Source organism: Girardinichthys multiradiatus, chromosome 12 (assembly GCF_021462225.1).
Source record: "Girardinichthys multiradiatus isolate DD_20200921_A chromosome 12, DD_fGirMul_XY1, whole genome shotgun sequence".
NCBI classification, from domain to species: domain Eukaryota; kingdom Metazoa; phylum Chordata; class Actinopteri; order Cyprinodontiformes; family Goodeidae; genus Girardinichthys; species Girardinichthys multiradiatus.
This window is the reverse complement of record NC_061805.1, coordinates 42,658,958-42,676,175: the sequence shown is the minus strand read 5'-3', so window position 1 is coordinate 42,676,175 and position 17,218 is coordinate 42,658,958. Positions and strand designations below refer to the sequence as shown.

Sequence of the window (17,218 nt, the reverse complement as noted above, 5' to 3'; positions counted from 1 at the left end):
AATAAAAGTGTTTAATGTTGATTAAATATGAAAACATTAATTTTTATGCTTATGTTTGGTAGTTATCAAGGTATTAGAAACACATCAGAAAAGCAACAAGCATAATACCAACCTGATTCACTAAAGGATTGTGCCTACTCAACAGGAATTACCCAAATATTGCATATCTTTTTAATTCACAAACTGGCCACCAAATGTCATATTTCTGTCTTGGGGCAGTATGTCCGCATTTAAATTAGTTGATTGATTGACAGAAACATTGATGTATATAGTTTAGATTATTGTTCTGGCAAAGAATGCCCAAGTGTTTAAGATCATTACAGTTTACAACATACAAGATATTTATCACCTTTAAAAGCTGGTATAACAAAAAAGAAAGCCTATTGGTACTTTACAATCAAACAAGTGTTTCTGTGAAATTGTTGTATTTTTTAGTTTTCTGTAAATATTATACATTTTTGAATAGCTCAAAAAACTGTGGGGTGAACTTTTATTTTCTTTGAACAATTTTCCCCTGCTTCAGTTAATGCAGGGTTCAGGTGTTGTCTTTTGGTTTGTTTACTTCATAAAGGGTTTAGGTAGCTCTTACTGGGGAAGTATGAATCCTCCTTCAACTTTTTCTCATTTTGTCACACAAAAACCACATATTTCCATGTGTTAAACGTTTTTGAGATATAGCACAAAGTACAACATTAATGTGAATTGGAAGACCAATTTTATCTGTTTATTTATTATTTTTTTTACAAATACAAATCTGAAAAGTGTGGCTTGCATATGTATTCAGCTCATTTTACCCCTGAAAAAAAAAATGTGGAAAAGTTTTAAGGTGTATGAATACATTTCAATGTAACAGAAGCCCATAGTGAATCAGACTCTTAATATTTTATGCAACTCATATCCTCAACATTTACATTAATTTTGTTTTCTTTGGTGTAAAAAGGAGACTTTATTGTCCCCATACCATGCAGCAGAAACTCTTTTTTGTGTTGAATGCCTTGTTATGTCCTCGATCATTTCTTGTTAGTGTGGCAAATGAGCCACAAGAAAACCATTCTGTTTCTGTACTTTTATAATGATAACCACTGATAACATTAACAAAAGAAAAAAACAGTATTTTCAAAGAGCTAATGAGAAACATCATATTGCTTCACCGTAGACTTTGAGCTTTGAAGAGGTACAAACAGAAGCAACAAGGTTAAGTGAATGAGGAAACCCACAAAACCTCCAAAATCATTTTCAGGTTGAGAATAGTAATCCTTTAAGAAAACCATCCGCAGCACGCAGGAAACAAATTACTCAGTTACATTTCATGACTTAACTGTATAAACATCCACTGATTGGCTGTGACGTACTAAAATCAGACGGATCAAAAGGTTATCCAGGAGTCTGTGGGAATCCAGATCCTCGGTGATATATGCGACTGAGTGAAAGCATGAGTGGTTGTGTGGGCTTTAACACGATGACGCTCAGAGCTCTTTCCCCTTGGAGGATAATGGGCTGAACACAAGGAAGGCATTGGCTTCTCCCACTCGCCCTTCCTGTGCGCACAAAATGAATATTTTCTTTCACTTGAGGGGGGCTAATTTGAGAAATGTAGCAGAGGACACAGCTGTTTCAGGTATGTTTTGAGAGAAATTACTTCTAAGTATGTGTTGTCGCGTTTATAAACAGAAGTTGCCAGAGGCTTTGTAACTATCAGATCAATTAAATACTAACTCATAACTTGTGCATTGCTTTTGTTTTGGGAATGTTTTTAATAAAATATGGTTTTAAATGTTTAAGCAGGGATATTTCTTTAGTCAGAACCGTAGTTGCACTTTTCATCTTTTCCACCAGATGACGGACTGATGTGGGCATCATGTGAATTAATGCGATCCATTTTATGGATCAGCACTGATATTTCACTCTGGTACAGGAACAGAAGGAAGCAGTTTTTTAATCCAAAAATCGAGATATTTACAGCAACAAACATTAAAAGCCTTCTAATGAGAGGATCCATCGCAAAATGAAACGCACGAATTTCCTCAGCAGATAACGCACCATGTCAAGGTTGTCCAGTAGATGGCGAGAATCCAGCGGGTGACTTCAGGTTGAGAAATAAGCAGTCTTACCTTCGCTTTGACTGTTGAAGGGAGGAAAAAATACTGATGCTGACAGGGAGGCATGAAAACCGGGAGGACAATCCGCTTACATTATATCCTAATTTTAGATGCAGATACAACATGGCAGATGACTCCAGCGGAGAAAGCCCCAAGATGCGGCTCAGCCTGCAGCTGCTTTTTTAGACCAAGCGTTGTTATGCAAGCGCGGCTGAAAATGCTCACACTGAGAGTGTCAGCTAACTAAAAACAAGAAGGCAACAAGAAAATCAAGTTTTTACCGGCATGTGGACTAAGAATGGCGTTAGGTTAACGCGTACCATGCCTCCGCTAGGTAATGTAGTTCGTCAACAGTAGCAAAGCAACGGCCAAATATTGACAGCGGCGGTGTTCTGCCGGCTCGCGTATTGATATTTAATTTAACGGTCATATATTCTGGTAAATTACTACCCTTTAGGCGGAGCGTTAGCCAATCAGCGTTGAGTGCTGGGATTAATTTTTCAACTAAAAACAAGCCTTTTAATGCACCTTGTGGGCCTGTAGGTAACTGGGTGAAACTACTGACAGAAGCGAACCAGGACGTGTTTCTGCAGCGACAAGGATTAACTGTAGATGTGAAGGAACCCCAATCTTTTAAGGTAACTCCGCTGGACTGCGCTCCGAAGCTGGCTTCCCTACCCCAACCTCAACCATCATGTAACTGTCACTTTTCAGAGATGGCAGAACATTTGCTGGGATTTGTTGATGGAAAACAGACGCAGTGGTGTATATTTAACCAGGTTAACTAAACCAAACCTGTGTTTAGGATGATGGGACCTCGGCCAGAAACGGGGATGCATTTAGGTAAATAAAGTTACTTTTAGAACGTCCTGGATGTAAGCATGTTTTGTGCTTTTGTCTTTGCATTAATTGACGTGTGCCATAACATTGCCTAGGTAAGCAGGTATTACATTAAGTATACTCTATTGTTGATGTTTATATGTAGAGGTTATAAAATCACGTGTTTTCCACAGAATAGCTAAAGTAAGGCGTGGAATATTTCCTTAAAGGCTAATATATTATAATTTTTTTAGCTTTTCTTTTTCAGTTCTGTTCAAGCTTGTATTTCACTGTCATATTCATTTTCATGGTCAAAATCAAGAAATATGTAAAAAAGTTTAAAAGTAAAAAAAAAAGCCTGGAGAGTTGAGCCCAGAATGCGGCCAAATTTCATAAAGAGAAGGAATCTATGCATAACACAATGTCTATCTAAGAGAAAAGTATTGATATCTTGAAATAGAGTTCATAAAGTGAAACGTTTTATAACAATTTATCCGGTTAGGAGGAGGAATTCTAAGTAAATGTTGTCTGAGAGCGGTAGCTTGAAGACTTAACAGACAGGCACACTACCCAGGAATTTAAAAGGATTTAAAAGTAATTCACTGTTGTGGTGGATAACTGTCTTCATATCTCTTCACACATTTCACAACATTGCATGCTTTTTTGACCATGGATAAGTATCTAGAGTTGTTACAGCCTCCTGATTAGGCCATGTACGTCAAGAAAATTGCGATCATCAACAAGGTGGACCCATATATCCATTGGTTTGTTTTCGCAAATCCGGATGATTGGCTGCACAACTATTTTTTCATAGCCACAACATTGGCAGTAATGCATAATAAGTTCAATGTTGCCTTTTATAGGATAATTACATAATAGGTATATTATTAGTTTATACATTTACAGTATAACAGTAAAGGTAAAGTGCAGCCTACATCTAACTTGAAGGCGTGAGAGCACAGCTCACTGAAGTAGGTCACAGTGCTGAGTGTCGGGTCGCAGTGCAGAGTGTTGCCACCCAGCTCATAGTCTTGGCAAACTACTTTCCAGAATATTATGACAATAAATGTAGACAAACATTATTTATTTACCTGTCACAAAATGTGCACTGCACACTCGGGCGTGGGTGAGGTTCAAGCGGTCCAAATCCGTCCTAGATATCTGATTCAGCCACAGTAGTCGAGGTAGTGCATTGTGTTTTTGTTTTCTCACACTGATTTTCTATCACAGCAGGCAGATGATAGACTGAACATTGGTCTTGGCCACCACGCGCAGCACAACCCACAAATAAGAAAGTTCTCCCAATAGTTAAATTGAATGGTCCGGAGTTTGGCTCCACTGATCATGCTAAAATAACAAAAACAGGCTGCAGCTGCCACCCAAGATGGCGATCGCGACGTCATGTGTAAACCCCCCATTCTGAGCAGCATCCCTATTATGATGAGATTGAGTGTCAGCACTCCCTTTTTACAAATAACTGTCTCACCTGAATAACCTCAAAAACACAGCTGCTCATGCAGTGATTGTGGAAGCGTCGTTTTTTTAAAATATCACCATGTCCCCATGAATTTCTCCAAGCTTTTTAATCGTCATTACTAAGATTTATATTTGTTGTGGACATAAAGAACAGAAAAAGTCCATCCAAGTGGCCAAATATATGGCTGGAGCAGAGTTTAATGCATGACACCATAAATATTAATTTATTATATTTTTCAGCCTGAAAATTAAATCAGTTTGTTTTTAGAAATTTATTTGGTACTCAGGGCTCCTATTCGTTCATAAACAGTCTGGACAAAGTGTGGATTTTGCTTTTGACATTTTCTAGGCCAGTATAAGTACAAAATACAAAATCTGAAGCTGATTATGAAAAGGTCTGTTGAGTTTATCATTTTAGCCTTTAGTATTTTGTTTTTTGTGTTACTGATTGAGAAGCTATTAACAAATTCACACACATTTAAAAAAAAGGTGCAATTTAAGAGCTTTCTTGGTCTTTAGAGAAGTTTAAATCAGGATTGTTCAGAATTTGTAGTTTACATGCCAAATAAAGTATTAAAAATGTCTTTTTGTATTTTTAAAAACAGAATACAGACATCAGACATTACAAACGTCTTTAAAGCAGTGGTTCTCAAAACATTTCCACTTGGAAGTTCAAATTGGAATTTCAGCATTGTACTCTTTTATGGTATTAGTAGCATGCAGATAAAAAACACTACTAGAAATGTTTTCAAGTCAAATGTTTATGCTCTCAAAGTCCAGAACAATATGAAAATTGTTAGAAAAAGGCTTTCTGTCACATCAATTCATCCCATTCTCTTCGTTAAGTGGAAACTTAAAGGAGAGGTTCTGTTCATTGTTGCAGTGTTTATTTTGTTTCATCCATTATACACGTCCCTAAAGAATTTACTGTTTTTTCCCCCTGAAGAAAGGGGAGATTTTAGCATTAAGTTAATTTTTCTTGTGCTCACTTATTGTTTTTTTTTAGTTTTTCCAAAACAACACACATATTTACCGTCTTTCCTCTCCCCTTTCTCTGTCAGTGTTTGTCAGGGTCTTTGCCAACACTCATAAGGGAGAGCATGTATAATGCTATTAGCCCACTCAAGGCTGCCCACACTGTATTCTGATGACCACACAGGAACACAAACGCATATAGTACATAGATCTGAATTATCCACTTACTGTTTACTTAATGATTTAGCATGGAATATAAATAATACATAAACAATAATAAAAAAAAGGCTCAGCAAATATGAGGCTGTCTAAATACTGAATGTTCTACGTGACAGAGTTTGCATTTATATATTGGATATGCTGTTCTTTAAATCCTTCTGCTCATGTTTCTCCCTCCTGTTTCTCTCATTTTTTCACTCCAATCCCTCCCACTAGGGGCAATCATGAGCCCTCAACGGCAATCATCAAGTTCCCATAGCGACAGGTAATTTCCTGAAGCATTTCCCAACATTTGACACTGTGACATGCTAGGGACACATATACATACAAAGATGACTATTTTGAAGCCAAGACCGTATACAGACACATAAAAGCACATCCTGTGTTTTCTGTATTTCTGTTAATAAACTGTATAACAGGTCCACTTTAATGGTAGGGAAATGTTTGTGCTGTTTTGAAATATTCATGCTTTACTATTAATATGTTAAATTGTTTCAATCTCTGTTGTTTTGTATTTATTCATTGTGCAAGCCCAGAGAGTATTTACAACATATTCTTCAGAAACATCCAACAGAAACAAATTATTTTAACCTTAGTGTGATTCATTTTAACTGTTCTTTTTTTCCGTTTTGTAATATAACATTGTAATAGTCTTGGAAAAGCATTCAAACCCACTGAACTCTTTCACATAATGTCATGTTACATAGTAACAAAAAAGCTTCAATATTATTCACATTTTATGGGATTGTTTTATCACATAAAACGTAAAGTACTGCATAATTGTGAAATGGAAATATAATGCCACATTTGTATTCAGCCTCTTTCCTCTGTTTTCTCAAAATAAACTTCAGTGCAACTATGTGCTTTTAGAATTCACCGAAATAGTAAAAATGTCCTCCTTTGTGTAATTTAATTTCTGTTTAAATACAGCTGTTTTGCAAAGATCTCAGAGGTTTGTTAGAGAACATCAGTGAACCAACAGCATCACAAAAACCAAAGAACACACCAGACAAGTAATATTGAAGCGTACGGCAGAGTTTGGTTATTAAATAATACCCAAAGTGTTAAACATCTCACAGAGCACTGTTCAATTCATTATTTAAAAATGGAAAGAGTATGGCACAACTGACAACCTACCAAGACAATAACATTAGAGGAGCTGCAGAGATCGACAGCTAAGAAGGGAAAATCTGTTAACTGGCCTTTTCTAACCTGGCACACACCCAAGCACCCAGCCCTGGACACCAAGAACCACCAACGCACCGGCGGTCACAGACACCAACCACCAGCAGGAAGTGTCATTGGAGCAAATAGACCCCTCATTTGATGGGGGGGCTAAGATGATCCTGGAGAGGGGACAGCCCAAGACAGAACAACCTGACAGAAAGACAGGCACAAACAGTCACAATCACACGTTCCCATGCTAATGTCTACACATACAAACACACCCAACATAATGATACACAATAATGGATGCTGTACACTTACTTGCACTCCCCATACAAACTCTATACTCCCAGGTCCAGGTACCGATACCCCAGAGGTGCAACCAGCCCCCAGACCCAGGAGGTAGTCCCCTTCATTTTAAGGTGTAGACAGGCAGACCACCCGAGCCACCAACCCAGACTAGAGATGGGCAATGCCTGAACCCAAATAACCCCAGCCTGATACCCCACCCTGACTCGGCTCCCAACGACCACAACAAAAAAAAGGTATAAACCAGTCCAAATGAGCCGGCCCACCTGGGTCGCCCCAGGATGATACTGTCTCAACTCCCAATGAATTCCAGTCTCAACCCCATGAACTCCAACATGAATATCCCGACAGGGCCACCCCCAATCAGGACACAAATACCAAACACGAGTACTCGAACACATATGCCATGAATCTCTTCTCCACAGGGGCACACCCCCACAAGAGACCTCCACCCCCGAAAAGCTGATGAAGAGACATTCACACAGTGCAAGCTCCTCACATAGCCCCCGCCCACTCCAAGCACCTAATGCCATATACCACCACCCACTACATAGCGCGCTGCGATGGCAAGGCAACAGCCCGGTTCGATGCTACCAAAGTTACCACATACGGGCGCAACAGAGCAGACACCACAGAGCCCCGTACCGACCATGGATCCCCCTGACCCCACACCAAAACAGGATAAACTGACCTGCCAAACAGTCCCCAGCAGGCGGCCCCCACCATTCCTCCACAAATGCGCAACCTCACCGCCACTGCAACGCCAACCCAGGGAGAGCTACTAACAAGCTCAGTTCCACCTTCACCGCCCAGCTCATCCAAATGGCAGTAACCACACATCCAAAAAGGGACCCCCACCATATGCGCTGCAACCCCTCCGCGGTACTCCTCAACCCCAACACCACATCTCCAGCGACACAAACCTGCCCGTCTACAAAGAAGGAAGAGAAAAAAACACAACATTGATGTAGTTAAAACAGGGCAACCTTGGAAGAAACCTGTCAGATGCTGTTGAATATTACGGCAAGATTTTAATGAACAAAAGAAGCAAGAGCCCGACTGATTTTGCATATTCTGGAGAAGCAATAATCATGGTCTCAGTCTTTTTGATGTTTAAAACAGACTGAAAAGGGTAAAACAAAAATGTAGCTTACACGTTAGAGACCTTTACTAACTTCTACAACTTATTCTAATAATTTACAAATGGAAATTATAATTATTATAATATATCCTCGCATTCTCCAACCACTAGCATATTACTGGCACATATGCTTTTAGTTTAAAACAATTGTGCTAAATGTCACAGTTGCACTGAAAAAGCAGACATGTTGATGAACAGATGCTGTTCTGCTTCTTGTTGTTCAGGTCCTCCTCTGAGACCCTGCAGAAAAACAGCAGCAGCAACTCTGGTGTTATTCTGGATATCTCATCTCTTGAGATGGCAGATGTGGATTCAGAGGTGCCTTCTCTTCCACCTCGCTACCGCTTCAGAGACCTGCTGTTGGGGGATCAGACATTTCAAAATGATGACAGGTAGCAAGAAAGCCACACATTTATTGTTCTATATGATACAAATACAGTGACCTATATACAGTGTGTGTTCTACTCTCTTATGAAGAATATATTAAGTGAGGCAAACTACGCTACAAGTTGGACTTTCTTTTTTTATTTACTGTTTCGCTACATTTTTCGTGATGAGTTTTTCTTATAACCCTTTAGAAATGCTGGCAGGACCTTAGCTTTTGGATTTATGTGTAGTTAAATTAAAAAGTCACGAGTAAACAGATCCATAAGAGGTTTTACTGAATAAATGTCTTACTTCTATTCAAAGCTTGAGGCTGCATTAGACTCAATAATTATAAAACGACAGCATAGAAATAACATTTTGAATTATTTATTGGACCTTGTTTAAATATGTTTTCACATTTTTAAACCCTTTTGTACCTGAAAGACAGTGAATAAACCACCAGGAATGCTGTTTCTATACAACCTATCACTGAAACAAAGCCATACTGTGAATAGGCTTAGATGAAAAAAAGGTGAAAAAGTCTGACAATGGCTAGTTTCTGGATGTTTTTTTCTTTTTAATGTTACGTTTTTAGAGCAAAAACACATATTGCCTGTTGGCTATTAAGTGCTACAGTTGATAGAGTGCTGGGGACTCTGGGAGTCTCCTAAGACTGAGGATCTTCAGGTATTGCTGGTGTTGGAGAATCAGAACAACAGATGCTGTTTATGACCCATGGCAGAAAGAATTAGCCTGATCCACTGCTGAGTACTGAAGGAGCTCTCCATGGTGTTGAATTGAAACAATCTTACTGAAGGATCAGCAGTCAATGTTATACTGGGTTCCAGAGAGGAAAAAGAAGAGCACTGCTTCACTGGGTTATTGTTTTGGTACTTCCACTAAACTTCTATTTCTACATGTTTTATACTTAATAACCCTGTGCTTCAATCTGGTAGTTTGGTGTGAAGTAATCATGAAACAGTGTTGCCTTGAGGACCAGTGAGAACAGCCCTGTGTTTGTGTGAGAGGAACAGTGAAACCAAAAATTTTTTTTTAACTTTTCTTAACAATAAAATGTTAACAATTGATTAAAACCTTGATTTCTTAAAAACAGTCCGAAGTTAGGAGATTGCTTTCTACATCTCTGAAAATCTATAAACACAGCAAAATCAGAGGTACAAATGACAATTAATTTAAAAGCGTTTCACCATATCTCATTTACTTCTTTTCTCTCTTCCTGCACACATGAAAAGGTAGAAGTGCACCATATGAAAATATATTTTTATCTACATGAACCATTGAAAAATTACAGCTGTGTTCAATTTAATATCTGTGATTTGTTATTTTGTGTTAGATTGTTAAATCATTCATTCATTTGTTGTAACTATACAGGAGCCTTTCTGTGGTTCATCATTAATTTTTTTTATTAGAAGAAAATGTTATGTCACACTTTATGTGAGAGAGAGCAGTCAGTATGACACAGCTCTGCACTTAAGCAGGATTTCATTATTATAATAAAACAAAGACAGCATAATTAACATTTAACTTGTCATTTTGCATCGTTTATTAGTGATCAGCAGAATTAGGAGGTTAGCATGATTTGCATCACTAACTGTAAACATCAGTCTTTGTGTGTACTCCCTGTGAAGTAGACACTGAAATTTTCAAAAGACTGACACTATTTTTCGTGACAAAAGATTTGTCACCCAAATTGAACTTTTCAACATGATACCACAGAGGACTTTCTATCTGTTATGTGCAATGTCAAATTCCTTGTTGTGACAGTCTGAATTAGTAAAAAATACAGTTTCCATTCCACAACTTTCTAACAGCTTCAGTGGTTCATTTGACTTCATTGTTAAACACATCACTGATATTACAAAGGGGTGTTCTCCTGTCAGTAACAACTTCCACCCTTAGAAATGTTATTGTTAGCACAACTTGGTTAGAGGTTATTTATGGTGTTTTCGCTTATCTGAAAAAGATTGGATTATTAGTTTTCAATGGACAAATCATCTATCAGGGCGGGTAAAGCATAAAATTGTCCAATTCCACCTACAGATTTCATGGTGCATCTTTAGTTTCTGTTTGTGACATCTGCAAACAGTGCATAATTTTATCAACAAGTACATCTGACAGAAAGCTAAAGTTAATGCTGAACATCAGGTTTGCTTTGTTTGTTTATGCTCGGAAGCCATGTTGCAATAAAGACGTTTTCCTTTCGCTTCTGTGATTTATATAAGACTTTCTGAGCTGCATCTTGTATGAATGAAAAATAAATATGATCAGATTTCAGTTTGAGTCAGAATATGTATAAGTAAATATACAATTCTGTTTACCAGCACTGCCATTCTCATGCCTTTTTTATTACTTGTGTTCACTCTCCCAGTGTCTCTGGGGCTTCCTGCTGTAAATTGTTGCCAGTATGTTTTGTATCAGTGCAAGGCCTTGTCTGCATGTAACATCTAGAACGGCATAACATTTGACCACCCCTCCCCCACAAATGGTCCTTTTGCTTTCCCTATAGGTCTAGTGATTTCTCTGTTGGCAGGTATAGTCTCTCCAGTGGTGCATGCCAGTTTTCTGTTTAATGTTGAAAAAGGTAATAAAAGGCTTGAACTGAATGTGGAAAATTCAACAGTTTCTACATATAATTGCATAGAAATAAATCAGGTACTTATTTGAACTGCCTTTTGCAGTCATGCTCTGTGACATATTGTACATGTAATTAAAAAAATGTGATTGTTTTGTTCATATGGATGCTTCCTTCAGTTGGTTCCAATTTTTGCTGATCTCTTTTTAGTTGCAAAGGGTAATTAGAGCTTGTTGCTTGGCTACCAACAAATGCACGGTTGAGTGTATGCAGGTGTCCACATATGTCTATATGTATTAAATTAAAGTTTTACTTTAATTTGCTCATAGAATGTGATAATTGTATTGCTACAGAGCTAACAGCTCAAGGCAATGTTCTAATGGAAAACATCAACAGTCTGAAACCAGTTTATCACTGTTGCTGTCTGTGATGAAACTTTCAGTTAAAGTTAGCCCGTTGGGACTTCATGTTAACCTATCGATCTCAGAAGAAGGCTTTAAGAGCAACAGGATGTCTCATGAGTGGAAGTACAGTCAGTAGCATGTTCTGTGCTGCTGCATTGACTATTCTTCTGTGTCAGTCCCTAAACTCAATAGGAATGGGGAGTGGACTGCATCAGCACTGTCATGTTCAGAGACAGACATTGAATCAGTCTATTTGGATGAGAGGTAAAACCATGGGTTCTCTTTATATCAAACAGTACATGTTATTATTGGATAGACTGACTGTAGAGCCTCTTTAGATGTGTCCTCTGGCCCAGTAGCACTTGTCATAATGGACCGTCTTGGTAGTTTGTGTTGTTTTTGTCAGTTTTGTGTCACTGAGATTTCTATGTAAACAAGCAATGAAGAAGCTGTCTTTTTTGCTCCTTCTCAGAATTGTAGTTTAATTCTATATGACAAAGAACAGTATAATACATCAATCTTCGTATTGTCCACACAGTGGAGTTGCAATCTATTACGAATTAGCATCTGGTCACAATTTAGAACCAGCGTTGTGAACTTGTTTAGGCCTGTGTAAAAGCTCCCTAAATTTTCACCATCATTTCAACTCAACCTAAAATGAAGTTCCTCATTTCCATGATAACCAATTAGTTTGTAAAAACAGCAGAAAGTAGTGCAGAATCCAAAACAAGCTAATGATCAGCCTTGTTATTGCAACACACCCAACATAAGCATGAAACAGGTCAAGTGTTTTTCTTCTGCCATTGCTTCTTCTTCCTTCATGGTATTTTTTTGCTAAAAAAAGTTTTTAATAACAACTTGTGCTATGCACAGATAAAAAAATACGAATGCATTATAAAAAGGAAACTGCTGTACGATAGAGCGCTCAACCCATATACGGAGGCTTCAGTCCTCGACGCAGCTCTTTGAGTCCAGACCACGGTGAACTGTGATGTACAGGGGTTGGACAACGAAACTGAAAGACCTGGTTTTAGACCACAATAATTTATTAGTATGGTGTAGGGCCTCCTTTTGCGGCCAATACAGCGTCAATTTGTCTTGGGAATGACATATACAAGTCCTGGACAGTGGTCAGAGGGATTTTAAGCCATTCTTCTTGCAGGATAGTGGCCAGGTCACTACGTGATACTGGTGGAGGAAAACTTTTCCTGACTCGCTCCTCCAAAACACCCCAAAGAGGCTCAATAATATTTAGATCTGGTGATTGTGCAAGCCATGGAAGATGTTCAACTTCACTTTCATGTTCATCAAACCAATCTTTCACCAGTCTTGATGTGTGTATTGGTGCACTGTCATCCTGATACACGTCACCGCCTTCAGGATACAATGTTTGAACCATTGGATGCACATGGTCCTCAAGAATGGTTCGGTAGTCCTTGGCAGTGACGCGCCCATCTAGCACAAGTATTGGGCCAAGGGAATGCCATGATATTGCAGCCCAAACCATCACTGATCCACCCACCCCCATGCTTCACTCTGGGCATGCAACAGTCTGGGTAGTACGCTTCTTTGGGGCTTTTCCACACTCCACACTGTGGGGAAAACAGTAAAGGTGGACTCATCAGAGAACAATACATGTTTCACATTGTCCACAGCCCAAGATTTGTGCTCCTTGCACCATTGAAACCGACGTTTGGCATTGGCATGAGTAACCAAAGGTTTGGCTATAGCAGTCCGGCCGTGTTTATTGACCCTGTGGAGCTCCGGATGGACAGTTCTGGTGGAAACAGGAGAGTTGAGGTGCACATTTAATTGTGCCATGATTTGGGCAGCTGTGGTTTTATGTTTTTTGGATACAATCCGGGTTAGCATCCGAACATCCCTTTCAGACAGCTTCCTCTTGCATCCACAGTTAATCCTGTTGGATGTGGTTCGTCCTTCTTGGTGGTATGCTGACATTACCCTGGATATTGTGGCTCTTGATACATCACAAAGACTTGCTGTCTTGGTCACAGATGCGCCAGCAAGACGTGCACCAACAATTTGTCCTCTTTTGAACTCTGGTATGTCGCCCATAATGTTGTGTGCATTTCAATATTTTGAACAAAACTGTGCTCTTACCCTGCTAATTGAACCTTCACACTCTGCTCTTACTGGTGCAATGTTCAATCAATGAAGACTGGCTCCGAGGCTGGTCCAATTTAGCCATGAAACCTCCCACACTAAAATTACAGGTGTTTCAGTTTCATTGTCCAACCCCTGTATATCTTCACCCTCTTTTCAAGCTTAGCTTTATACTTTGATGGTAAGCAAGATATGCTATAAGGAACACCAAAGTAAAAATGTCATTATAATGACAAAACCAGCATTGTCTCTTTGACTATAACAATACATCTCTTGGGTCTTGAATCCTGAAACTCACTTTGCAATAGGATTTTGAAGTTTAACCCTCTGAAAAAGCAAGGAGCTATGATATTATCCTCTATTCTACCCCTTAGCTTTAGCCACTGAGGCTCAACTTGATCCTGTATGTATTTTCTTTTATACAACCAATTCTGAAGAAGGCACAGCAGCAGAGCATGTCCCCTACTGCCAGTGGCCAGCTAAGTCTTTGTGTGCAGAGATAATTAGTGTTAGCAGTAAGGCTCTGCCAGCTAGCTGTCTTTTGGGATCCCTTCTACCAAGCTGAGGTGAAGGTGATTTATATGTGCCCAGAACGTTTGTGCTTTGCCTGTAAAGAGGTCGAATCTAATTGCACAGGACCCATGATCCAGACAGTGGGGGTGTCGTTCACTTGAAAACTGTACTTTTAAATTGTGGGTGTTTGTGGTGTTATTAATAAAACATTTGCAAGTTGTATTGCTTTGCTGTGTATGTATTCATGTTCCACAATTAGCTGGTAGATCCCTGCTTGTATGTTTATATGCTCTATCACTATCATTATTTTAGGACCTTCATCTGGTTCTTTTATCAGTTTTGAGGAGGATGTGCTCATTTAGTTGGTAATTACTGCTTAGTTTATTGTTAATGTTCTTATTAGGTACTTTTTAGGCACCAGTGCCCTTTTTTAATTTTTTTGGAAAATAGGTTGACAGGAAATGGAGTGGAGACAGGAGTGGTGAGAGCGGGTGAAGGGTGACATGCCAGGATTTTATCCTACGACAGCCTTCGTCGAGGTGTACGTAGATACATGGGTCGCGTGTTTAACCTGCTGTGGCACCAGTGCCGCGGCAGTACTGCATAGTAGTTGAAACCCAGCCTTACCCATGGGATTTGATTGCGTTGCTTAAGGATCTTCGTTGTGGCTCCTTTTGATCATAATAAAGTGAGCAACTTTTGTCTCCTTGTCCATCTAACATGAGCAGCTTCTTGATTTAACCCCAAGAAAGGTGAAGGAGGGTAGACTTAATGGTTTATTTTATGTGCAGAAAGTTACAACCACAAAATCCAATGTATTTTATTAGGACTTTATGTGGTTGATCAACACTAACTAGTGCCTGATTGTAGTTTGAAGAAATGCACAAAAACTGAACTTGAACATACTTATGCATAAACAGATCTATACAATTAACTTTTCAGACCTAGAATGTTAAAATATTGTTCAGGTGACATAAAATCAACCTAATGATCTATTCAACAGACTATGATATTTAGATTGCCCAGATGTCATGATTATGAAGCTGCTATGATAACATGTTTATATTTTGTGAATTTTAAATGCAATGTCGAATAAATGCTCTTTAAATTTAATGAACATGTTTTTTGCCCAGGTGTTGTAAACAGAAGGCAAATTTGCCCTTTTTCCCAGCAAAGAAAATTTCAATGCACGTTGTATACCTCGATCACTCTGCCTCAAGCTGTGATGTCTCAGAAGACTCTAGTCCTAAAAGAGTAAACAAACAGGTTTGAAAGAATAACTTTTTCTTCTTTTGGCCTTGGACTAACAGTTGCTCTCCATCACATGTGTACTAATCCTCCCCATGGCAGATGACATCACTTTGGGTATAACCTTTGTGTGAGTTTAAAAGATGGTGGGGAGAGCCAACAGATGCCAATGATGGACTGATCAGTCGTGTTGGGATTATGAATCTGAGACTATTATTTAATGTTTAATATTTATATTTTATCAAATAATATTTCGGTCTGTTAAGGGTTGTCCTGTGAATACCAGCCCAGTAAGGCGATGGTATTAGGACAAAATAGAAAGGTGTGAGCCAAGCTCTGACATTATTGAACAGCAAAACATACATGGAATGAATTCACACAATTTCTTAAAATACAAGAATTTATTGCCAAAACAATACAACTAACTACCAAGTAGAATTAAAGAATAGTGAAGACTAATGGGCTATGTACAATATAAACAAGTTGATTAAATATGATTGGAAATCATGACCAAAAGAGTGATGCAACATTACCATGCAATGTTATTTATGTTTGAGAACCAAGAATTATCTTGAAGAATCTGGAAGTGAAGTTAAGTTAGTCTTGGAACCAACTTAGGCAATAATCAGCATACCTTTAGACAACCATTCACAATGCAAGATCAGATAAAATATTATTTTAATAAAATAATGTTTTAAGATTGATCTGCTGAATAAAATCAAACTTCTAGATGACTAATTCTCAACGGTGTCTCATTAGCTGCCTTTATTTATTGAAATAATATTTGAAGAAATATTAAGGGAATATTTTGGAAAGAGACAAATCTTTCTGGAGAAATGAGACTTAATGGGGTTTACTTAGTTATCAAATTTAGTAAAATAATGTTAGGGACACATTATTTACTGGATTGAAAATTAAACCTTTCTGGGTAACTATTATTTAGCATCAAGCACATGTCCTTAGCTGTTAGCAGTTAAGCTAACAAAGGAGGATGATAGCTTAGCACCAGAATCAAAACACACACCTTTAAAAATACCGTCAATAAAAGGGTTCAAATGCATAAGCGCCGACGGTGCGTTATGATCAATCTTCTGTTTAAAATCATCCATTAATAAAGTGTGTCTTAACTTTAAAAACATACAAAGAATACAACCTGAGCACGTGTGCTGCAGATAGTCTGCTAGCACCAAGATAGCTCAGTTCAACACAAACAAAACCAAACTTTATAAAATGAAAAACGTTTAGGTCATTTCAATCTAAATCTTTCTATATTATTCTGTCCAAACACTTAACCTCATGAACTGTGGTGAGGAACATTGTCCAAGGCGGAGAAGTTTGAAGAAACGTCCACAGTCTTTAAACGGTTAGCTACAGCTAACCTCCTTAGCTGTGGGGAGTGGCGGCTGTTCTGTCGGCCGGTCTGTGAACAAACGGTTAACTTCTAGCTAACCTCCGTGGCTGTGGATGAAAGTGGCTGTGGATGAAAGACAGCTCGTTCTGTCCGCTAACCACACTGCACGTTGCCGTAACCACGGTGATGGGGTCTCTGCTGTCTTCCTTCCAGACAGGGAGACCGCTCCGCTCGGCTTCATAGAGACCGTGACTCTGTAGGGAACTTCTCTGGGACAGTTTGCTTCTGCAGGCCTCAGAGAGAAAGTAAGCAATTCTTACACCTTAATTTCCCCGTTCATGAATGAAAATACCAGATACAAAGACAGTATTTCATTCGTACTTATTTTTGCATATGATCGATGATCGCATGACA

General features: G+C 38.7%; 1 protein-coding gene across 17 annotated transcripts in view; it reads left to right on the top strand.

The window, feature by feature from the left end:
* The first annotated feature begins 1,515 nt into the window (after positions 1 to 1,515).
* Positions 1,516 to 17,218, top strand: part of kcnt1b (potassium sodium-activated channel subfamily T member 1b) — a 128,691-nt gene continuing 112,988 nt past the window's right edge. For 13 of the 17 annotated variants that reach the window (XM_047380922.1, XM_047380923.1, XM_047380910.1 and 10 more), the window contains exons 1-3: positions 1,517 to 1,618; positions 5,805 to 5,853; positions 8,430 to 8,597. In XM_047380922.1, coding sequence (XP_047236878.1) covers positions 1,552 to 1,618; positions 5,805 to 5,853; positions 8,430 to 8,597 — 284 coding nt within the window. In that variant the 5' untranslated portion in view covers positions 1,517 to 1,551. Of the gene's footprint in view, positions 1,619 to 1,896; positions 2,943 to 5,804; positions 5,854 to 8,429; positions 8,598 to 17,218 lie in introns of those variants that run through there. The other 4 variants (XM_047380921.1, XM_047380914.1, XM_047380909.1 and 1 more) reach the window with 3 other exon arrangements.